This window comes from Delphinapterus leucas, chromosome 4 (genome assembly GCF_059928025.1).
Source record: "Delphinapterus leucas isolate spDelLeu-1000000601 "Yukka" chromosome 4, BTC_Dleu_Yukka2, whole genome shotgun sequence".
Classification (NCBI taxonomy): domain Eukaryota; kingdom Metazoa; phylum Chordata; class Mammalia; order Artiodactyla; family Monodontidae; genus Delphinapterus; species Delphinapterus leucas.
Genome location: NC_143132.1, coordinates 1,108,943 through 1,133,011, shown reverse-complemented (window position 1 = coordinate 1,133,011; position 24,069 = coordinate 1,108,943). Strand labels below are relative to the sequence as shown.

Below are 24,069 nucleotides of genomic sequence, written 5' to 3'. Positions count from 1 at the left end.
GCTGTGTGCGGCCAGCCCCACCACTTGGGCCTGTCTGCGGTCCTCTCTGTCCCACTCTGGCTTCCCGTGTCCCCTGAGGTCCCACCGGCACAGAGCCTGGCCCGGCCCGGACTGTACTGGGAGAGCTTTTTGGGGTCCATAAACCAGCACCGGGTCCCTGGGCCCAGACCTCACACCGGGCACTCCTTCCCTGACTCCAATGCCTGACCAGCTCTGCCCAGCAGCATGTCTGGGGACCCAACTGAGCCCAGACTCAGGCTGCCTCAAGTCCTGGGTCAGACCTGCCTCCTCCTGAGCTTGGCACCAAGGCCCTGGGTTCACCTTTGCAGGACAGAGAGGCAGAAGCCCTCGGAGGCAAAAGGCCACACGTGCCCCCCGCCAGGACAGAGCCCACAGGCTGCCCAGCTGAGCCCCGGGATGGGCGAGGCTGCATGGAGGGGCTGGGCCGGCCCAGGGCAGGGCTGGGCTGTGTTCACAGGCGGGCCACGCGTGCTTGGACCCTGCTCACCACTGTCTGTAGCAGCACGTCTTGGGGCAAACCCACGCCATTGCCCTCCCTGTGGGAGGAGTGAAGGGGACATTTGCGGGTGCGCACGGGCATCTCCAGGGGAGCTGGCGGGGTGGCCCACAGCCCAGCTGCCCCAGGGTCTGCTGTCCAGGCGCTGTGACTGTAAACCGCAGGGGCTGGTCCTGTGAACTGTGTCTGTGGTTTCCAAACAGGCGCCAAATAAAAATGACCATTTACACTGACACTTGGTTTGCAAGCAGCTTTCACTGTCACGAGTCCTCGGGAGTCTCTGTTCTGGACGGCCCAGGTGGCCAATCCTGCTAAAGGAGCACAGGTGTGCACAGGTATACGCAGAGGTATACGGATACACACAGGTGTGCAGATGTACACGGATGCACATGAACACACGTGGGTTCCCAGATGCATGGTCGTCCTTCTCTACCCGTGGGGGGTTGGTTCCAGGACCCCCTCAGATACCAAACCTGCGGGTGTTCAGGACCCTTGCACACAACCTATGCACATCCTCCTGTATGCTTTAATTTATCTCAGGTTACTTATCATACCTAACACAAGAAAAATGCTATATAAACAGTTGTAAATACAATGTAAATTCCATGTAAATAGTGGCTGGCACATGGCCAATTCAAGTTTTGCTTTTTGAAACTTTCTGGAATTTAGAAAAAAATATTTTCAATCCACAGTTGGTTGAATCCTCAGATGTGGAATGCCCGCATATGGAGGGCCACCATGGGTGTGTGCTGGTGTACATGGATAGACACACGTGTGCAGATATACACATCTGTGCATGGGTGTACATGGATAAACGCAGAGGCACATAGATGTGAGTGGATATACATGGGTGTGAGATACACATGGGTGTACACAGATGTACACGGATGTGAGATACAGATACACATGGATGTACACGGCTGTCCACGGATGCCACAGGCGCCCCACACCTTTCTTCTCTCTCAGGGTCTCCCTGGCAGTGGCCAGCAGCCTCACAAGCTCTTCGGAGCCGGGTAGGTGGTCCGGCCCCGGCCCCCGTGCCCCCCACAGCTGTGGCAGATGTCTGAGCCCGAGGGGCCGTGCACACTGCACAGGGCAGGGGCTCAGTGGTGCCCCAGGGGCTCGGGACCAGGGGTGGCAGAGGCCGAGTGGGGGGACCAGCACCTGTGGGGAGGCTGCAGGGGGAGCAGGCAGAGGCGGGAGACCAGGGCGCTGGGTCGTGCTCACGGGGGGCACCGAGCAGAGCCCTGCCTCCTGGGTCAGTAGCCAGAGGCGAGCCTCCTCCACCCATCAAGCCCCGCCAGCTCCCTGAGCATGGAGGGGGTGCTGCCCCTTCCCAGCAGCGCCCTGGGGTCGGCTGTGGTGTCTTGTGTGGAGGCGCCTGGGGACCACCTGACCTATCTGACCCACACCAACGGCCGTGAGTTGAGTCAAGCTGTGTGTACAGCCTCTTCCTTGACCCTCAGGGTGCCCCGAGACGCCCTGCTCACCCAACCCGACCTCGGGGGTCCCAGGGGGCAGCCAGCTCCGGCCCCTCCTCCACCAAGCGTCCTGCTCTGAACTCACAGCAGCGGCCTTTCCCGAAGACCCTGGGTGAGGGCCGGAGGCCATGGGAGGGGACGGGTTCAGCTCAGGACGGGGTTGGGTCCTCACCTGCTGGGGGGCAGGGCTGAGACCCTCTCGACCGGATGGATGCGTGGAGTCAGGGGTCCCCTCACTCGGGCTGTGCGTCTGCTTCACGTGCCTGGGGCCAAGCGGATGGTGTCACGTGTCAGAGGAAGCACGACCAGCTCTCGGGCCCGGTGGCAGTGCCCGGGTGACGTGGGCAAGTCCCCCGGGGGCTGGCGCGTGAGCGGCCCCCACCACCGGGAGCGGGTCAGCATCCACCCAGCTCCGGATCGCAGGGCAGAGAGGACCTGGAGCGAAGCCCAGAGCGGAGGAGCCGGTGCTCCCGGGCTTCCACCCGACGGAACCGCCACCCCCAGCGCCCCACTTCTCCCCCAGAAACAAGCCAGAACAGGGTCCTCATTTTTGTCAGGTTTTTTTTTCCAAAAAATGGAACAGAGCATCGTTTACAACGAAAGTACCTGGACAACTGCAGACGTCACAGTTCAGCCACAGGCTCAGGAACATGGCCCCCACCCCCAGGGCCCGGGTCACCCCGTGGGCACCGGGTCCCCTGGGCTCGCGTCTAGGACCACCTTGCCATTTCCCCGGGACGAGGGGGTGAAAGCAGGGAGGTCTGGCGTGCACGTGGACCCCCCGCACTGGTCACGTGTAGGCAGGGACAGCAAAGCAGCCCCCAATGGCCAGGCAGCTGCCTGAGCGTCCCCAGCAGGCCGCGGGTCACAGCCAGGGCGTGAAGCAGGGCTGAGAAGTGCCCCGCTTGGGGTGAGCCGAGGACCCCTCATGGAGGCTGGAGGCCCCCGAGGCTTGGGTCTCAGCGACAGAGCACCGGGGGCCTGTCAGTCACCGGTGCCACCATCTGACGATGTGGACGATGCCGGAACCTGGCTGCTGACACCCAGAAGACAGGCAGCTGCTGGGGACGTGTCAGCTCTGAGGTCAAGGCCCAGGCCCGCTGCGTCTGGTGTCAGGAACCTGGCCGCCCACCAGCCGGGAGAGCAGGTCGCGCAGGGTCAGGCCTTGGCCTCGGGCTGCTGCCTCTGCTCCCCCATGGCTCGCACGCCGTCCTCTGGGGCGAGCCTGTCCTGCGCGTCCGGCTCCTGCATCGGACTCGTCAGCTCCCGGGCCGGTGGCGGGGGCTGGCGGCGGCCCTGTCGGAAGTGGCGCAGGCCCGTCAGCAAGGCCGCAAGCACATAGGCGACAAACAGCACCAGGAAGTACACAAAGTAGATGAGGAACTGGAACAGAGAGGGTGCAGGTGAGGCGGGCGGGGGCACCCAGGGGTCGTGGAGGCCGGAGCAGGGCCCAGCCTCCACCCACCCAGCAGAGCTTTTGCAAACCCAGCACTTCTGCGCCTCCGCCATCTGCCCCGTAGCACTTTGATCACCTTGCGTGACAGCAAATGTGCACTTGGCTCTGGGGCCAAGTCCTCACGGAGGGCACCTGTGCAGGCGGAGGCTGGTGGAGGAGAACAGGCCGCCCAGGTCTCCCGGCCCCCGCAGCCCCCGTGGCCCCAGGGCAGCGCAGCCCTGGACCCCGGGACCAGTGAAGCTGCACAGCGGTGATGCACAGGGAGGAGTGCCCAGCACACGGGAAACTCCCCCGATTCTCAGACCGCAGGGGGCAGGGGGTCCAGGGTGGTCTCATTCGCGTGTGGGCCAGACGAGCGTGAGTCCCGCCCACGGCCCCGGGGCTCAGCTGCCCCGAGTGGCCTCCCCGAGAACCCCTCAGCACTGCGTGCTCAGCCCTTCTGGGAAAGCTCATTTTCAGAAGCAAAACCAGGCGATGAAACGTTGGGGACTTGGCTTCCGGGAGGATGGAGCTGGAGTGACTTGCCTGTTCCTCGCAAGTACGATTAGAACCCTGGACACTGCACAGACGACACACAGAAGGTGCCTCTGAAAAGTGGATGGGGGCAGACTAGCTGGGGCCTTGGAATCCAAGGAGCACCACGGCAATGTGCTCCCTGGGCTTCTTTTCTTTCTGCTGCAAGTATTTTTAAAGGAACCAAAGAAGCCCACAAACCAGAAATACCAGGAAACAGAAAAAAACACTCAACAAAAGCTGCTGCGCCCAAAGGAGCAGGAGAGGGACCCCCACCCGCCCAGCAGGACAGGACCCTGATGAGTGGGAGCCCCGCTCCTCCAGCCAGACCCCACCCTCATGACCCAGGCTGTACACCCCCCACCCCCATCGGGTGGTGTTGGTCAGGGCCCAGTGGGAAGCTGGAATGTCCACCCCCATAGGGACCACATGGAAAGCCTGCACTTTCACTCCCCCCAGGTGGTGCCTCCCCTCCCTGAAGAGTCAGGACTTTTACCCCACCCAGCCGCAGTGAGAATGCTCCTCCCCCACCAGTGTCACTGGAGGCCACGTGGGGAGCAGTAATGAGGCAACCATGGCCCTCCTGACCACTGCAGGCCATGTGGGGAGCTGGCACTCCCTTCCTTGCCCAGCAGTAAGGAGAAGCCCCACCCCACCCCTCAGCATGAGGAGGGCTGAGTGGGGAGCCTAGAATCCCACCCCACCTGGCTATAACGAGGTGCATGCCCCTAGTCCTCCGCTAGGCTGGTGTCAGGAGAAGCTAGCTAGAACAGAAGGATTAAATGAGAGCCAGAGTCTCAAAATATTATAGCCAAAGTGTACAGGTTTCATTAAAAAAATCACTCAGCATACTTACAACCACACAGATCTCTAAATGAATGAAATACAATCAGCAGACACCCACACCAAGATGACAGAGATGTTACAGTTATCTGAGAAGGATCTTAAAGTAGTCACCGTAAAAATGCTTCATCAAGCAATAACAAACATGCTTGAGACAAACGCAAAAAGTCTCAGAAAAGAAACAGAAGAGATAAAGAAGAAAAGCTACAATTGAAAAATATAATAACCAAAATAAATACTCAGCAAATGGTCTCAACAACAGAATAGAGGGCACAGAGAAAAGAATCAGTGAACTGGAAGATGGAACAATAGAAATCACCAAATCTGAACAACAAAGAGAAAACAGATGGGGAAAAAAAGCAGAGCCTCATTCTCCAGGGGACAAAATGTAACACTGTCATAGGTGTAAAATAAGAAGAAAGAAAAAGAAGGGCTGAAAAAGTACTTGAGGAAATAATGACTGGGAAAACTTCCCAAGTTTGGCAAGGGACATAAACCTATGGATTCAAGAAGCTGAGAGAACCCCAAACAAGACAACACCCCCAAATCAGACCAACACACACCATATTCAAATTTTTGAAAGCTAAAGAAAAAGGAAAAATCTTGAAAGCAGCCAGAAAAAAAAAAATGACACCTTAAGGGAAAAATAATTAGAACAACAGTGGATTTTTCATCGGAAACCAGGAAGGCCACAAGGATATGACAAATTTTTCTCATACTGAAAAATTCAGGAATGAAAAATAAATCAAGACATTCTCAGATAAAGAAAAACTAAAAACAATTTGTCACCGGCAGACCTGCCTTAAAAGAATGCTTAAAGGAGGTTCTCTAAACAGAAAGTAAATGATAAGAAACCTGGAACATCAAGAAGGAGAAAGAACACAGTGATCGAAATTGTGGGTATATAGACTTTCCTTCTCTTCAGTTTCCTAAATGTTTGACAGCTGGAGCAAAACTTATTATCCTATCTTAGGTGGCTCTAATGGTATACAGAAGAAATAAGTAAGACACTTGTACTTAAGCAGTAGAGAGAAAAGTGACCTAAAGGAGGTGAGATTTCAATACTTCTCTACAACTGGCCATTTAATACACAAAGCAACCATCAAAAAAGTTACCATGAGAGATACACTCAAAAATACAACAGATAAACCAGAATGAAATTCTGAAGAATCTGTAAATAATCTATGAGAAGGCACAAAAAAAGAAAACAGAAACAAAAGGCAGAGAGAATAAAAAGAAAACAAAAACTGAAATGGCAGACATAAGGACTAATACATCAACAATTACACTAAACATAAATGGTCTAAATAAACCAATTACAGACAGATATTGGCAGAGTGGATTAAAAAAACATGACGACAACCATAAGCTATCTACAAGAAACTCAGGTATAACAATATAGTCAAGTTAAAAGTAAAAGGATGGAAGATAATAAGTCATGTAAACATTAACCAAAGGAAAGCAGAATGGCTATATTAATATCAGGTAAAGTAGACTTCAGAGAAAAGAAAATGACCACAGGCAGAGAAGAACATTACATAATGATAAAAGGCTCAATCCACCAAGACATCCAGTGTATGTGTATGCAACAGAAAGCTTCAAAAACATGAAGCAAAAACACGACAGAATTGAAAGGAGAAATAGACAAAGTCACTATTATAAATGGAAACCTCAACACCCCTTCTCAACAATAGGCCAGACAAAAAAATCCATAAGCATAGAGAAGAAAGCAATACCACCATTGACTATAGGACCTTATTGATATTTATGGAACACTCCACCCCAAAACAGCAGAATTCACATTCTTTTCAAGTGTACATGGAGCTTATAACAAGATAGGGCATGTCCTGGCCCTTAAAACAAACCTCAACAAATTATAAGAATTGAAATAATACAGATTGTGTTCTCTGATCACAATAGAACATAATCAAAATAGGAACCAATAACAGAAAGATAACAGGAAAATATCAAAACACTTGGAAAATAAACAACACACTTTGAAATAATCATAGGTCAACTAGAAAGTATGAAAGGAGATAGAAATACATAGAAATGAATGAAAAAGAAAATACAACATATCAAAATCTGTGGGGTGTAGCTAAAGCAGGCTGAGAAGGAAATGTATAGCAATAAATGGAAATATCAGAAAAGAAGAATTCTCATACGATTTATCTAAGCTCCCATCTAAAGAACCTAGAGAAAGATGAGCAAAATAAATCCAAAGCAAGTAGAAAGAAGGAAATAATAAGGACAAAAGTTCTAGCCAGTAACAGTAAGGCAAGAAAAATAGATAAAAAACATTAAAATAAAAACCTCCCAGAACTAATAAGTGACCTCAGCAAGACTATACAAGGTTAACTCACAAACATCAGTGTATTTCTTATACAGGCAGACCTCAGAGATATTGTTCAGCTCCAAACCACCGCAATAAAGTAAATATTGCAATAAAGCAAGTCACACAAATTTTTTGGTTTCCCAGGGCATATAATAATTATGTTTATGCTATACTATAGTCTACTAAGTGTGCAATAGCATTATGTCTAAAAACAACAGTGTGCACACCTTAATAAAAATACTTTATTGCTAAAAAATGCTGTCATCTGACCAATGCAGGGTTGCCACAAACCTTCAACTTGTAAAAAAGTCAGTACCTGTGAGGCACAATAAAGTGGAGTGCAATAAAATGAGGTCTGCCTGTACTAGCAGTGAACACCTGGGCACTGTGATGAGCTGAACTGCGTCCCTCCAAATTCATTTGTTGAAGCCCCAAGCCCCACTGTGACTGTATTTAGAGATGGGGCCTTTCAGGAATGATTAAGGTTAAATGAGGTCATGAGGGTGGGACCCTAATCCAGTAGGACTCCTTCTAAGAGAGAGACACCAGGAGTGCACACGCACCGAGGAAAAGACCACATGGGGACACAAGGAGAAGACGGCCGTCTGCATGCTGAGGAGAGAGGCCTCAGGAGAAACCAAACCTGCTGACACCTTGATCTCAGACTTCCAGCCTCCAGACTGTGAGAGAATAAATTTCTGCTGCATAAACTACCCAGCCTGTGATATTTTGTTATGGCAGCCCTAGAAGATTAATGCAGACACCAAAGCTATAAATACAGTATCATTTACAATTGCTCAAAAAAAAATGAAATTCTTAGGAATAAATCTAACAAAACATGCACAGCACTACAGTACTTGCATGTTGAAAACTACAAAATGCTGAAAGAAATCAAAGTTCTAAGTAAATGGAGAGACATACCATGTTCACAGGTTGGAAGAGTCTACATAGTAGAAGATGTCAATTCTCCCAATATTGATAAACAGGCTTAATGCAATTCCTAGAAAAGCCCAGCAAAAATTTTTGTAGATATACACATGATTACTCTAAAATTTATAGGGAAAGGCAAAGAAAGTATTATAGCTAAAATAATTTTTTTTTTTAATTTCAAAGTTGGAGGAATCGGTGTACCAAATTTCAAAAACTTACCACCTAGCTACACAAGCAAGACAGTGTGGTGGTGGAGGGAGGGTAGGCACATAGCTCAACAGAGCAGAGAGCCCAGAAACAGACTCACGCAAGTGGTGGAAAGCAATGCAGTCTTTTCAACAAATGGTGCTAGAGCAACCAGACATCCACAGACAGAGGAATGAAATGTTGTAAGCACAAAAATTAACTCAAAACAGGTCACAGACTTAGATGCTGGGGAAAATCTTTGGGACCCAGGGCCAAAGAGTTATTATATGTGACACCAAAACTAAGATCCACAAAAGGACAAATGAATAAATCAGACCTCATCAAAATTAAAAACTTATGTCACAAACAACCCTATTAGGAAGATAAGATGGTGAGCTACGAGCAGGGAGAAGCCTTTGCAAAGCACACATCCAACAAAGGACTACTATCTAGAATACACAGACATTCTCAAAACTCAAGTGAAAAAACAAAGGAGGGGCTTCCCTGGTGGCGCAGTGGTTGAGAGTCCGCCTGCCGATGCAGGGGACACGGGTTCGTGCCCCGGTCCGGGAAGATCCCACATGCCGCGGAGCGGCTGGGCCCGTGAGCCATGGCCTCTGAGCCTGCGCGTCCGGAGCCTGTGCTCTGCAACGGGAGAGGCCACAACAGTGAGAGGCCCGCGTACCGCAAAAAAAAAAAAACCAAAGGAGCCAATTAGGAAATGGGCAGAAAAGTGAAGAAACACTTCACCAAAGAGGATGTACAGATGGCAGCTGCACGTGGGGAGAAGAGCGTCACAGCCACCAGGGAAAATGCAAATGGAACCACAGGGACCACCAGCCCTCCACACGGCTCGGAATGGCCGAACAGAAACGGTGGCCACACTGAACGCTGATGAGAATGTGGGGAACCCGGATCCCTCAGGCAGGCCAGTGGGAATGTTAAATGGTGCAGCGACCGTGGAAAACAGTCTGGCAGCCACCACGTGACTCAACAACTGTACTTCAGGGCATTTATCCAGAGAAATGGAAAACTGCGTTCACACAAAAAGCTATAAACAAATGTTTAGAGCAGCCCCCAACTGGATAAAGCCAGGGCTCTTGGTGGTGAGTGGGTAAATGAGCCGTGGTCCAGCCACCGCGGAGCCCCATGTAGCAAAGGATCGGAGTGAAGTAGCCACGCATCTCCAGGACTTGGGCTGAGTGGGGAAGGCAATCCCGACTCACAGCTGCAGGGTCCCACTCTCGCGATGACAACGCTATAGAAATGGGGGGCAGACCGTGGTGGCCAGGGGTCAGGGAGGAGGCAGCGTGGGGGCCTGGCGTGGCCGCAGGGGGCAGGGAGGGATACTCCCGTCTCGACTGTGCACGGTCCGTATCCCGAGAGTGCCCGCACCGCAGAACTGCAGGACGTGATTGGTGGGGAGGCTGGGCCCACACCAGGTACGTGAGTCTTTGCATCACCTGTTACCCCACAGGTGAGTGTGTGGTGACCAAGAAGTAGAGTTCAACTTAAAAGACCAGCCAGCCCAGGCCAGCTCCCTGCCTGTTCCGTGCTGGCTCCCACCACCGGTTCTGCCCCACTCTCGCCACCCGGGACTGAGGGAGGGGGCACCCAGAACACCACGTGCAGGGAAGGTGAGTAGGACGAGCCAGGGCGACTTTCCTTCTGGACGCCACCAGGATTTCTAGCTACGAACCAACCTCTAGAGTTACCTTTTAACCAGGAAATTAATCCAGCAGGAGAAAAATCAATATATTGTCGTCAGCTTGACCCAGCGTGGCCAGAACCTGTCACGTGGAAGGGGCTGGGGCCAGGTCAGGCGAGGAAGGCCCAGCCCCTGCCCCCCGCCTTGGGCCCTCGGAAGCCCCACTGCCCAGAGCCGGGACACCCAGGGCTCCAGGGACGGAGAGGCTCCCCCAGGTACTGGGGCCCCTCCCAGGCCAGCTGGACGGCTGCCAGGCAAGGCCCCATGGAAAGGCCAGGGGACAACATGCTCCCCTGCGAGGCCACCGCTCTGGGGGAGGGGCCTCCCCTGGAGGGTCCCCGGTGAAGGAGGCCCCAGCCCCGCCACCTCTGGACGACAGGCCTTGTGCTCTCCGGACAACCCCTCCCACCCACCCCGTAGGTGCAGTGGCACATGCCCCTGTGGACCTGAGTCCAGCCTGGCCACCCTGCTCAGCCACAGTCCCCAGTGTTCAGCCTGGGGTGGATGGGGCAGTGTCCCTGGAGGGCCCCACTGGTGACCAAGGGCCAAGACCTGCCTGCCCATGTGGACACAAAGGACCAGAGGCTCTGATGTCCTTCACCAAAATGGATGTCCAAACCCCATCCAGACAGCCAGTTTCTGAACAAGAGGGTCTCTCATGCCTGGGACTTCCTTCCTGGCCAGCTTTGGGATCACCAAGGCACCTCGGACGGAGGGCTGGGACTTCTCCACGGAGCCGAACAAGCCCCAGGGAGGTCTGGGCTCCCAGCAGATGGAGGCTGCGTCCCACAGGCAGAGGGCGGGGCACGATCCCTAGGCGAGCCCGATGACAATCCCTCCCACGGGACCATCCTCTGGCTAATTCCAGCTCACTCAAGACTGGTCCTGCCCTGGGTGAGGCCACTGGGAGTCACATGCCCGAGTGGCCCCCAGTCTCACAGCGAAGAGGAATTCTCAAGTTCTTCTTGGAAGACCGAGGACCCGCCTAGGACTGGATGGAGGGAGGGGCCGGGAAAGGGGCCAGCAGGCGCCAACGTCAACCCCACGAGCTCCACTCCCTGCTGTCCCCCACAGAGGAGACAGACGGCTGCCACGTGAGCCAGGACCCGTCACAGGCAGGGACCTGAACGAGGGCACACCCTCCACAGAGTAGACAGACGGCTGCCACGTGAGCCAGGACCCGTCACAGGCAGGGACCTGAACGAGGGCACAGGGGATGCTCGGCCACGCCTCTGTCCCTCCGGGAACCTCAGCCAGTGCAGGGGGCGCCCAGGGCCGGTGAGAGTGCCTCCAGAGCCACCTGCACCCAGGCCAGCCTTGGAGGCCCCAGAGGTCTCGCCACACTCGACCGCGCATGCCCACCGCACTGCCCAGATGCGGGCGGCACTTACAGCCCCAAACTCAGCCCTGGCAGGGAGCCGCACAGGCCGGACTGTGGCCCCTGCCACCTGGCCCTCTGACCCTTCCCTCCCTGCTCCCGCTCAGTCCAGGGGGTCTGGATGGAGACGCCCCACCCTCAGCGGGTCTGTGGTCTGGGTCCCGGGACAGGCAACACCACTGGCTGCGTGGCCACGAGGAGGCCTGGCCAGGACACGCCCCAGAGCCTTCCCTCCTCAAGGAAGTGAGCCCAAAACGGGGGCTCACCTGAGAGCGGACCGGGAGGCCCAGGCCCCGCTTGTCGGAGACAACGAGGGTGATGATGGTCTTGAGGACAGTGGCGAGGAACGTGTTGACTCCGAAGACAAGGGCGCGGAGCTCTTGAGAAAGAGAAGACGCGATCTGAAAACTTAACGGGGAAGCGGCGAGGTCAGACCCTGCTGGGAGCGAGGTGCACGCACAGGCGCAGACGGCCCAGGTGCGGGGCAGCGCTCCCGGGCCACCGGGAACAGCCGCAGGGCATAGGCGAGACCCGCCCAGTGCCCAGGCTGCCTACTGCTCTGGGGCTGCGTCCTGACCTGGCACGTCCTCCTGCAACGACTCACAAAGCGAGTGCAAAACCAGGTGCAGAAGGCAACCTCGGGAGATGCTTGAAGTCTCCTGGTAACTCCAGGACAGAGTAAGTCATAATCACTACAGGGTTCCCAGAAAATCAGCCTCATGAGAGCCGGGCATTAACAGATGGGGCACTGCACGGACAGAGTACGAGGAAAATTCCGGGATTAAAGTCCTTTGTCGTTAAATGATTCAGTAAATTATAGAAAGAACCGTAAAACAAATAAAGAAGGCAAGAGGAATTAATACGCTCAGAGCCTGCGGTGCCCGGCAGAGAAATTAACATTTGAACATACTTCCAATTAAAAGCCCCAAAGTGCCTTTAAAAAAAACAGAAAAAACTGATCAAGAAGTGTCAGTTCTGAAGAATAAATGAACAAAAATACCCACGAAGCCTTTACAGAGAATGACCGAGGAGCTTCTGCTGGGGGCTCAGGGGGAGGGGGCAGTACACGAAGTGCAAGGATGAGCAGTCACGTGACAAACGGCGCACTAACTAAGAGAAGACAGCCGGTGGATCAAAGGTCCCCGACGGCAGGTTAACTCCCGGGAAGCGGGCGCTGGGCCAGGTCCCGCAGGCGCGGGCAGAACGCCACACCACACACACAACTGACTCAGGTAGTGCTGCGCGAACTCCGAGAGTCAGATTAAAGCAAACGGTAACACGGCAACACATAATAACAGGCTCCCGTCACATGTGGTAGAGGTAAGCGCACTGCAGATAATCAGGAAAAAAGAAATCCCAGCAGAAAAAGAAGCCACGGGTATAAACTGGGCAGGACATCAGGGAAAGGCAACTGGCCCGCAGGCCGCCCTCCACCACCCGCAGGGGCTGTGTGCCTGCCTGGACAGCGTCTGCGACATCTCTGAAACCCCCTTCCAAAGCACGTGCCCTCTGACCTGGCCGGCTCCCTTCCAGGACCCACCTGAGGCCATTATCAGAATTTGGGAAGAAAAATGTAGGTGAGAGGGGGTGGCTCCCATGTTGTCTGTCACGGGAAGATATCAGAGACAGGGGCCTTATCACCAGGAGGACCGATGACAATGCCCTCTGACATGGAGCCACGCGGTTACGAGGGGCAGGGGTGCAGAGTGACCCCGGCTTGCTCCAGGCAGCCCAATACCCACGTCAGCCACGGGGGCTGGGGTCTGAGGAGGTCTGCTGTCTCCTTCACGCCTTTCTGCCTCACATTTGACCTTTTCTGCATCGTATCGGATCTTTTTGCCACGAACATCTATGGCTTTTACAGTTAACAAGAACACGTGAGACACTAAGTGGTCCTGGGAGAAGGAAAGACACCCACGGCCCTGGTGCCCGTTCCGAAACGCTGACAGTGACGGGACAGGTGGGACGTTTCCAGGCTGAGTGTCAGGAGGGGAGGACACAGCGTCCAGTGTGCACGGAGTCCAGGCCACAGCCATGGCCACGCGGGCAGGGGGGCATTAGGAGCAGAAATCAAGAGAGCAGGGCCAGGGTAGTTGGGGTGTCTGGGCAGCACTGACCCTGACGGGGAGGAAAGGAAGGACGCAGCCCAGGGCAGGAGAGGGACGCTGGGTGCCAGGCGCTCCTATGAGACGGCTCAGGGGAATCAGGCCACCACACTGCGGGGCGACGGCTGCAGAGGGTCAGGAGTTTGAGGACACGGTCTGAGCTCAACACCAGGCAGGGACAGATCTCGCTGGGCGTGACCGGAGTGGACAGTCCAAGTGGGGAGGGAGGTGCCCCCAGGGAGATGGGGCTTGGAGGGGAGCTAGGGCCAAACAGCTGGAGACAATGACAGGACACCTGCCAGGTGCAGGAGGTGTAAGTAGGTGTCCTGAGCATGTGTGCTGTGTGTGGCACGAGGGCATGTTACGGTGTGAACACGTACGGTGTGAGCACGTGTCTGGGGTGAACACATGGTGTACGTGTGCAGCTTCGTGAGAGGTCCAATTCAAAGGGTGTACGAGGGTGTCAGAAGCCAGCGAGATGCGGGCTGAGGAAGGTTCTGGAAGGCACGGGTGGTCGGCAGGCAGCTCCCGGGATGTCCCCGGGCCAGTGCTGGAGCATCCCCAGGAGTGTGAGGAACACAGGGGCGTCAGGGGAAGGGCTCCCCCGGGCAGAAGGCAAGCTGGGTCACCCAGTCACTCTTGGGCTGTGGGCCGCTGTGCCCAGCAGCAGGAGTGGGAGGGGACAGGAATGGCCCAGGATGGGACAGCAGGGCCAGGAGGCTGGAAGAAAGGACTTCCCGAGGTCCGGTCCCTGTGGACACCGTGGCTCAAGAGGGGAGCAAAGGGGATGCCCACATGGCTCCTTACCCAGCCCTGCGATCCCGGTGGCCAGGACGGGGCACGCTGTGGACGAGCGGGGCCCTGGCTAAAGGCACCCAGGGCTCACGTGCCTCCTGATGTGAGTGACGTGCCAGCACACCTGCTCCACGCTGCCCGGCACATACCCCTGCAGCTACCCATGGAACCTTCTGGAAGGAGGCCTCTCAACACACACAGCACACGACCCTCCAGCTGCCCACCCTCGGCTGCAGTCTTTCGGGGCTCTCCTGCCAGCAGTCCCACATGGCCACCCCGCACCAGCCCGACTCACGTGGCGATGGGCACCAGGAACTGGTAGGAGCCACGGAAGAGCACGAAGGCCAAGTAGCACAGCCAGATGCTGCTGGTCCTGTACATGAGGAAGACCAGCCCGGCCTGCAGCACCGTCACCACCGCGATGATCAGCTCAGCCCACAGTGCCCAGCGGATCTTCACGAAGCCGGCGGCAAAGGAGGTGATGGCACCTGGGGAGACAAGACGCGTCAGCGCCGTCCTCGGCCTCACGGGTCACCGCTGTCTGGGTGAGGCAGGCGGGGCGTACCGAGCAGAGTGGAGGCGGCGTCCGCCCCGCCATTGTAGACCCTCGTGGTGTCCGTGGTGGGGTTGACCACGTTCCACAGGATGTGCACGTAGTAGACGATCAGGTAGTAGCCGGCGGAGTTGAAGACCCACCAGAGGGACCAGAGGCGCAGTTGCGGCAGCTGCGCGGTGCGGCCCAGCTCGCGGAGCATGTACACGAGCACCGAGTCCCGCCAGGAGGCCGGCAGCCGGCCCAGCTTCCCACCCGTGGGCTGCCCTTGACCCAGGTTCATCCGGTCCAGCTCGGAGGGCGAGGCCCCGGCACTCGCGGGCGCTCCGCGGTTGAAGAAGAGGCTGCGCTCGGGGCGCTTCAGGAAGAGCGTGAGGACCAGACTGAAGGTGAGGAAAGCCAGCGAGATGTAGTTGAGCGTGGAGAAGGGGACCCTGCCCATCGTGACCAGCAGCTGGCCCAGCACGGAGCTGGTGAAGACGCCCAGCAGAACGGAGGCCCGCGAGTAGCCGGCCATGCGCTGGTAGCAGGCGGAGGGCACCAGCGAGAAGATGTAGGAGGAGTAGGCGATGCGGGCCGCCATGGTGATGCTGAAGAAGAACTCCATGAACTGCATGTGCAGCACTGACGAGCCGAAGAGCAGCAGAAGCCACACGGACACGTAGCTCAGGCCCTGCAGCAGAAGCACCGGCTTGTAGCGCAGGTAGTCGGTCAGCAGGAAGATGGGCACCAGCACTGCCAGGTAGGAGTAGGACAGCACGGGCGTGATCTCGTTGGTGACCTGCGGGACGGCAGGCGTGTGACCCCGAGCCTCGGGAGCGCCCGGCGCCCATCACATCTACCGGGCTTGGCCGGGTGCCTGGGAGCCCCACCCGGACCCCACGCACCCCTTTAGCGCGGCGCCCCACCAGGACTACGTGGGGAGCGCCGTCCTCCAAAAACGTGCAGCCCGTTAAGACTGTCCAGGGCAGCCAGGGAAATGGAGCAAAGCACAGCCCGACCCCCGACCGTGCTCTACCCTGACCTCATCTCCCACGGGCGTGCCTCTCAGACAGTAGCTCGGTGCTGACACACGCAGAGAGCTGGTAAGTACGCTGAAAATAATCAGTAAGTACATGCTAAGCCATGCTGATCCAGGCTTGTTTCTAATGAAATGAAAACATGATATGATTTCACCTTAAGTCTACCGATACAGAAAACAGAGCTGTGACCAATCTACACTCATGCTGGCCGCCAAGGAAGGCCTTCAGTGGCCGGTCCCACTCGGTCCCAGGGCACAGGGGATGCAGGAGAGGACCGGGCCCTCAACCCCCCTTTGCCAGGCAGGACTAGGGGGATGCGTCCATGGGACCCAGGACTCCCGGCTCCACCAAGGGAGCTGCCCGCAGCCTCGGCCACTCAGCTCTCCACTCAAAGAGGGCTGGCCCAGTAGGACCCTCCCTGCTGGGCACACAGGGCAGAGGCCAGGGCCACAGACCCACTTGGGATGACAGCCAGCTGTGCCCCTGGCCGCCCAGGAAGGGCCATCCTGGACCCACCTGGGCTCAGCCCCCAGCAAGAGGTCCCAGCTCACGAGAGGCCCAGGTCCCTGGCCTTGGCCCCTTCCTGGGGGATGGACACGGGAGGCACCCTGTGCTCAGAGCCTCTCCTGAGGCCCCAGGTGGGTTTTCAGCAGGTGGCCCCTCATAGGAGTTGCATCAGACCCCATCTGACACCTCCCAGGGGCTCCGACTGAGAGCCCCACCCAGGGATTCCACCTGACGCTGCCCAGGGCCCGGCCATGGCTCAGATCAGCCAGGTCAGCACCAGGTGAGCCTCGGGCCCTGCTGGGCTCTCAGAGCCTTTGGCCTCCCTTGGGTCCTACCTGACTCAGGGCGCTAACCTTGACTCAGGCCTGACCACCTGCTAACACCATGGGGCGATCCCTGCACCAGCCCAGGGGGCCCTCAGCCCTGCAAGGCCAGCAGGCACCGAGGCCCACTTCACAGACGCTGCCGAGGACCCGGGGCCGAGACCAGGCCAGCACGTGGGGCCCAGCCAAGCCCACTGCTTAGCGGCCGGCTCACCTGCGGGTTTCTGCAGCCCTCGAATCTGTCCACCCAGGATGTGCCACCTGACCAGCCAGCCCCAGGGCAGCGCTTCCCAGTGTGTGCCCAGGACCCCGGGCTGGCACGCACAACCACCACCTCCAGGGCTCCCCTGCCCGGTGGCCTCCTGCACCACATGCCCACCAGAAGCCATGGCTGACCCCAAAGGCTGTGGTCCCCCAAACACTGAGCACTAATGCCCCAGGACAGTCCAAGACAGCATTGGTGCAAGTCCGTCCCCGGGGCAGGATGAGTAATCAACGCTGGTCCCAGAGGGGTCAGAGCCTTGTTTACGGAAAATTCCTGGAACGTCAAACCATCCCTCAGCTAGCTGACGAAACCTCTTGGCAGACAGCTTGCACAGCTGCAAGGGCCACGGGGTCAGAGCCGAGGGAGACCAGCTGGTCTTTCCCTCCTGCTGCCGCTGCCCACACTTCTCAGGCTGGGCAAGCACACAGGCCAGGTGAGAGGCTGACCTGTGTCACACCTGTGAAGCGCTGGGAGCACGGGCACCCACAAAGTCCCTGGGGCAGCTGGCACGAGGACGGCCTCCTACTGGCCTCGGTCCAGCATCGCTGGGCCACGTTCCCAACACCTCGATTTGGACGGGCCGGGTCCAGGCTGATGGGCAGGACGTGGGAGCTGGGCCCAGGTCATGACCCAGGTGGCTTCAGGGCAGCAGCTGCTCTGAAGTCAGGAGGCCTGGCTGGGGCCCCACAGCAGCCAGGACCAGGACGGGGCGCCGGGGGCCCTGAGGACCGGCAGGACCCGGGGAGCAGGGCAGGGCCAGACCAGGCCAGAGGGGACCTGAATTCCAAGAGGAGCAGCCCCTAGAGTCAACACCTGGCAGCACCCAGAGGGGCGCCGAGTCCTGCCTGATGGGGAGGAAGGACAGGACAGGGGCCGTCACAGAGGATCCCGCCAGCACGGCAGGGTCAGCCATGGGCTTGGAAGGACTGCTGTGTGAAGCGCCCTTCACACAGCAGGGGTCATGATGTGAAGGGCAGGGGTCATCATGGAGGGGGTGGGGGCCTGACCCAACCCAGGCAGCTCAGATGCAGAGGAATCACAGGCCCAAAGGCGCAAAGCAAAGCTCGGACCCTCCCGGAGGTGCTCCACGAACCGGGGGCGGTGGCACGCGGGGAAACACTCAGCACAAACCGAAAGGAAAATCCGGCAGAATTCAAAGGCGAAGCTGCGGCATAAACGGACAAGGCAAGCGGGGAGGCGGCCAGCGCAGACAGGAGAAGCCGCTGCCCACAGGCGGTGGAGCCCGCCAGGCATAGGAAGGCAGACGCCTGCAGGGAGGGGGAGACCGGCCGAGGCCGCGCTCCGGGGACAGCCAGGAACATGGGACCGCGGCAGACGTTGAGGAAATGCAAACCCAGCAGCAAGCTCTCCCATCTATCAGATGGGCAGGAACTCAACAGCGCCTCGCGGGTGCTGGCCCGAGGAGCCGGCAGCAGCCTCGCGCTCAGGGGGTCACAGCAGGAGGCCACCAGCAGCAGCGTTTCCCCCAGGGACGAGCTGGAGACCCCGGAGACCCCTGGGGCAGGGGCCGGCAGGCCCTCTGTTTGAGGTTTGAGGTCCTGAATGCAAGTTGGGCGGCAGCAGCCCGAATCTGTGTGGGACGGCCACAGACCCACTGGCCTCTTCCCAGACGGGCCTCTGCCATCCTCTGGTCACGTCCAAGGCCTGGGGGGTGGCTTAATTTCTGCAACCTACTGTTTAATCAGTTACTGTGTGAGCTAAGAGGGCAGGTGGGGGGAGTTCATGACAGGTTTTCCTTCTTGTTATTTTCACGGAGCTTCCCACTCACTCCTACGTCATCTCCGCAGTGGAAGACAGCCCCTTGCAGAACACAGTGGTGTCCAGGGAACTGGCCAATCAGTGAGCGAGGGATGTGCCAGACCGGCTGCTCGAGGGAGGCAAGCCCCCACCCCGGACTCACCTGGGAAGTGACCCCTCTGGCTGCAGTGCTGGCCGTGCGGTCAGACACAATCACATACACACAGCTTTGAGCCTGTGCACGCGGCCCGGGCACACTGGTGTGTCCATTTTCCAAGAGGACTACTTTGAGGGGGCGGGGTTCATCTGCACGGCAACTCCATGTGACTTAATTCTGGGGTCGGTGAGGGGTTGGGGCCGAGCTCTGGGCCAGGGAGAGGCAGGGGCTCCCTGAAGAAATCAAGTGGGAAATCCAGGTGGGAGCCAACGGGGGCCAGCGACAGGGGGTGTGGAGGCCGGTGGCCACCGTGGAGGGGACAGACAGGGCTGGCGGGCCGGGGCCAGGTTCTGGGGTGGCGGGCGGTCCTCAGGCAGGACGAGCAGGTGTGGTGACCACAGCCCTGACCGTGAGCTTCATCAACCAACGGCCTCTGAGCCCTTTGGATTTGTTTTATTTTATGGAGACAAAAACAGGGAGGGACACTGCCTGTTGCTGCTTCTACTACACGTTTGACCCCAGAAACTCCCATCGGGTATAAGCTTATTAGTCAGGTTCCAATGAGATCCTTTGTCCTTGTTCTGAGCAAAAGGCAAATTCCTTCCGTAATCCCTTTGGGCAAACAGGCCTCTGCTGGAAGCAAGGGCCCAGCGGGCGGGCGGGGGCCCCCTTGCGCTCTCCCCTCAGAGGCCCACGGCAGGCATGGACCCCTCTGCCGGACCCGCCATCCCTCTAACAGCGGGGACCTGGTAGCCGCCAGTGCCCGCAGCCCGATCAGCCCCCGCACTCCGGCCCGTCCCGCCCACACACGCACCCACGTGCCTGCTTCTGCGTGAAGTTCTTGTCGGGGCCCAGGAGGTAAGGCGTGATGAAGCTCTCCCCGGGTCGCATCTGGGCCATGAAGCCGTAGAAGCAGAGGCAGAACACCAGGCTCCACCAGGACTGCAGCTTGCGGCCCCGCCTGGGCTCCGCCGGCACCTGCTTCTCCACCTCCGGGCCGGAGAGGGCCATGCTGCCCAGGTCCCCGATGGCCCTGCAGGAGACCGAAGGGGACTCTGTACCTGGGAAGGAGAGCCAGAGTCAGGGCAGCTCAGCAGACAGCCCGCAGCCATCTCCCACCCCCCGAAACTTGGCTGCAAAGGGCTCCTCCCCCTGTCATTCAATCGGGCTCAACCTCACAAGGTGGAGAGGCCTCAGCCCCAGCCCCAGTCCCAGCCCCGTGCTCCAACCTGGAGCTTGTGACGACCCAGGAGCCAGGCCCAGCCAGGCCACACTGTCGCCACTTCTGGGGGCTCCAGGGCTGCAGCTCCCACAGGGTGGCTGCCAACCATGTGGGGCCCATAAATGTTAAGTAATGAAAACTAAATGCAATTTAAGATCCAGGTCCCCGGGGACACTGGGCTCATCTCACGTGCGAGTGCTGGGCTGCGTGCACCTCCCCCGCAAGGTCTGACGGCCTGATCCTCACTGTGTCCCAGCACCAGGCGTGTCCAAGTGCCAGGCCCAGAGGAGAAGCAGTCGCGCCCGCGATGGCCCAGAGGACGTGGCAGGAGGAGGACCTGCCGGGCCAGGCACACACCAGACCACAGTCCAGGGTCGGGGATGGGGGCAGAGAACCCCCAGGGGCCACCGAGGGCAGAGTAAGACTTCACCCCAGTACCACGATTTCAACACAGGCCTGGCCCTTGCTCAGCAAGGGGAACTATGACAGTCAGAGCCCGGCTGTTCTTATTTCCTCCTGTGTTTATTTCTGAGACTGAGGAAAAATGGGGGGCTGCTGTGTGACAGCAGTAAACCCCTGAAGAAGCTGCGGCTGGCAGGTTTGTTTGTGAAGCTACAATGAGGGGCAGGGTACGGGTGAGGGAGGCAACAGTGGCCCAGGAGTTACAGGGTCCTAGGTCCCAACGTTCTCAAGGGCCAGGCGAAACACCAGCTAGGACGGGGGCTGGAACCCGGCCCCTCCCCCGGCACCCCTCCCCCCGGGAGGTGTGGTCCCCCAAGAGCACACAGGCCAAATGGCTCCAGCAGAAAGACTCTGATGTTTGGGGCAGGGGGTGCACACACGGCCCCCCACTCCAGCCCCAGGAGTCCCCCAAGTTCACTCTCCCACTCCCAGGGCGCTGCCCCCTGGGCGCCAGAGAAATGCACACTGTCCGCCAGACAAGCACCCAGTGTGGGGCGAGCAGCCGAGAATTTACAAAGCCCAGGGTCCCCAGGAGCGCGCCCCACCCTCCCTGTCCCCCAGGGGCCCCTGCTCTCAAAGAGACGACACAGGCTTCCCTACCTGGCGTCCCCGAATCCCGGGGCGGAAGTCTCAGATACCAGAACCCCGCAAGCTCACCAGCTTCTTCTTTCTACTTCCTGGACTCCCATGGCTTCTGAAACCCCAAGGCGGTGCTTCTGAGACTGCAGTGAGAGCTTGTCACAAGTGTGTCTGAAGGTCTCGGACACACTCCAGGACTCTGCACCCTGACACGGCCCCCAGACACGCCCAAACAGGTGAGCACGCAGGGAGCTGCTGCCTCGGGATTCCCAGCTGGTCACGGATAAGAGCTCCGCCTCCAGCATTTCAGGCCAACACCGCAATCCTGCCTCCACCGACACGCAGATGGGCCCCAGGGCCCCGGGGCCCAGCCCTGAGGGTCCCAGGAGTCCTCCAGGGTCAGAACACTGTGGTGGACCACCGCCACCCCCAGAAGCAAGGACATGCAAGGGTCCACACCCTGCAATGGCCAGGGAGCTGTGGCGGGGGGGGTTAGGGGTAGGGGGCAGTGTCTGCTGACACCTGGGGAGCAGGGCTGAAGGACGGGGTTTACATGGGGTCTCAGGGAGTGTCCCACGAGCTGCGCCCCCTCCCTCCCAGCCCCACCCCTACAATCTGGGGACGCTGTGCTCAGTGCTGGAGTCCCTCACCTTCCTCCTGAGTTACGGGACAGCTGGAAGGAAGGAGGGGCCTCCCCCAGCCAGCAGGGAGAAACCCAGGCCTCCTCTGCTCTTGGATCACAGGAAGCAAAGGGCCAAGGGCTCACCTTGGGCTCACATGCACACGGTCTCGCCTCTGGGCTGCAGCCCATTGGCTGGCGGGTCTCCCAGGCTGCACGGGGAGCCTTCTACCTGCTGTCTCCGAAAACATCTGCTCAAGGAGCCCCTGAGCCTCAGGCCTGCCACCCAGCAGGGGTGGCCGAAGGAAGGCAGCCTTCTCACCGGGGCTGGGAAGGGCCATTACACGCGCCAGAAAGAGGGACTCAAACTACCTCTGTGCTTCTCACTCAGCCCGGGTGCCCGGGACCCGCTCTCCAAGGGCGTGAGTGAAGATGCCACCCCAGACAAAGGCAGCTGCCTATCCTAGGAAACCTCTACCGCCCCGTGGCGGCCCAGTGACCCCTGGAGCCAGCCTCCCCCTGCCCCGTGCCAGGGGAGCAGACACAGCAGTGAGGATGCCAAGGAGCACAGAAGGTACCAGACCCGCGGGGCTCCCTTCAGAAATGGCCACTTTCATTCCTGCTTGACTTTTTTCCTGAGCGTTGCTTTAAAATCTGTCCCTTCCACCCACATAAGGCCCTCCTCCAACTTCTTGTGGGGGGCGCTGTCCTGGGCCTGCCCTTCACCAGCACCCCTGGCTCCCCACGGTGAGGGGGCCCCTGCAGGGGCACCCAGGGCAGAACTGCGGGGAGGGGGCCGCGAGGCAGCGCCGACCTCTGTCACCAGTCACAGGCGGAAACGCCCCTACAGGCCTCACTGAAGAGAGGAGGGCCAGGCCTTAAGGAGCCGGCACTGTGGCCACTGCGGGACCACCACCCGGGGCCGTGAGCGGTGGCACTGATCCGAACTACAGGTACACCCGCCACACCAGGCGGGGCCCACTTTGGAAGGTGCGTCCCTCCCACAGTCTCCCACACTTGGCTCCGCACCACCGGACGCGCTGCCCAAAGCTTCCAAAACGAGTGGAGGGCTGCCAGCTCATGGGCCCATGGCTGGACCGCAGGGTCACGGGGAGCTGCTTGGCCCCATCCCGGGAGCAGCAAGGCCCCCGGGAGGAAAGGCCACCTGTACTGGAGCCTGGGATGGGGGTGCAGAGGAAAGGGCGGACGCGGAGCAAGGTTCTCCCCTAGCGAGGCTGGGCCCCCAGAAGGGAGCTCCGAGGACTCCGGCTCCCGCACTGTGGGCAGCCTGGGAGACGGCTGCTTCTGCATGCATTCCGGAGTTCCGAGCTGGCCCCGATTCCAGCCTGTAATCTGAGACCTGCGGCCGAGGATCCCCACGTGGCGAGGAACCCCACGAACACACGTGTGTGCCTGGCGGACACCTGGACACTCAGGACAAGTGTTTCGGATAGGACCCGGGGGATAGCTTTCCTCCCGTAGACGTGTAGAGCGTCCCACTGCTCTGGACAGTCTCCAGCGCTGGGCTCCAACCGCGCCAGGAAGTGTTCCAAGGGGAAGTTGTTCACAATTACAGACTCCAGGCGCAGGAAACGACAGTGGCTTGGCTGGAGACCAGAAGCGCACCGGGGGCTTCTCCACAGGCCCGCGCGGAGACTGAAGGCGACAGACGCTTGGAGCGTGCGCCTGGGTTCCCACATGGGGCGAGGCTGCACGTGGGACTCACCGCCCCTTCACTCAGCGCCAGCGCCCCCGCGCCCAGCCCGGTACCAGGGGCCCATGCGCCCTGTGCTCTCCCCGGGCCCCAGAGCCACCGGCCCCCGTCCACCCCGACACTCGGAGCGCGTGCAGCCCCGCGCTCCTCCCGCAGCCCCCGGTCTTCGCCCCCGGAGCTCCTGCAGACAGGGGAACCCCACTACCTGCGCGCTCGCGGCCTCCGCTGCTTGGCGCTAGAAGGGACCACACTGCCCACAATGCCCCGCGGCGGCTCGCTTCCGGGAGGCTGGGGGAGGGGGCGCACCTGGTCCCGCCCCCGCCGCACGTCACCGCGGACAGCAGTTGCACGGTCTCTGACACGCGCCCCACCGTGGCACCCGAGGTCCCCGCGGGACGGGCGCAGCAGCCCCGCGCGCACGCCCCGCGCCCCGGGACTCGGGGCTCAGTCCCCACCCCAGCCCATCGCGTCGCCGCCCCCGATCACGCGCCCCTGGCCGCCCAGCGCGGGCTACTCCCCGTGCGTCCAAACGCCCGGCCGCACCCTCCGGAGCCCCTCCCGAACTCCTCGCGCACCCCTGGCGCCTACCCCCGCAGCGCCTGGCTCTGGTCATACTGATCACAGCTCGGGGTTGTGCTGGA

General features: G+C 58.9%; 1 protein-coding gene across 9 annotated transcripts; it reads right to left on the bottom strand.

The window, feature by feature from the left end:
• Positions 1-7: 7 nt before the first annotated feature.
• On the bottom strand, positions 8-23,694 carry SLC19A1 (solute carrier family 19 member 1). 9 transcript variants are annotated; one of them, XM_089910102.1, is made up of 7 exons: positions 21,117-23,559; positions 20,244-20,391; positions 19,655-19,893; positions 14,813-15,581; positions 14,543-14,735; positions 11,614-11,755; positions 10-3,381 (listed from the first exon to the last, which is right to left on the bottom strand). In XM_089910102.1, the coding sequence occupies exons 3-7, from the start codon at positions 19,841-19,843 to the stop codon at positions 3,157-3,159; spliced, it is 1,518 nt and encodes a 505-aa protein (XP_089766228.1). In that variant the 5' UTR covers positions 19,844-19,893; positions 20,244-20,391; positions 21,117-23,559; the 3' UTR covers positions 10-3,156. The 9 variants fall into 9 exon arrangements, 8 of the variants coding, with proteins under 8 accessions (XP_089766233.1, XP_089766230.1, XP_089766231.1 ...); XR_016392927.1 differs by lacking the exon at positions 21,117-23,559 and adding an exon at positions 8,067-8,906 and having other exon boundaries at positions 3,269-3,381; positions 20,244-21,069; XM_089910107.1 differs by lacking the exons at positions 20,244-20,391; positions 21,117-23,559 and adding an exon at positions 23,634-23,694 and having other exon boundaries at positions 8-3,381; positions 19,647-19,893.
• Between the last annotated feature and the right edge of the window lie 375 nt (positions 23,695-24,069).

Bases quoted from the DNA above. Each gene is read 5' to 3' on its own strand.
- SLC19A1 (XM_089910103.1), bottom strand. From the start codon at position 19,843: ATGGCCCTCTCCGGCCCGGAGGTGGAGAAGCAGGTGCCGGCGGAGCCC. The intron at 11,756-14,542 runs GTGAGTCGGGCT...TTCCCCGTTAAG, and splicing joins TTCCTGGTGCCCATCGCCAC to TTTTCAGATCGCGTCTTCTC. The intron at 3,382-11,613 runs GTGAGCCCCCGT...TCTCTGTTCCAG, and splicing joins GCCTCCCGGTCCGCTCTCAG to TTCCTCATCTACTTTGTGTA.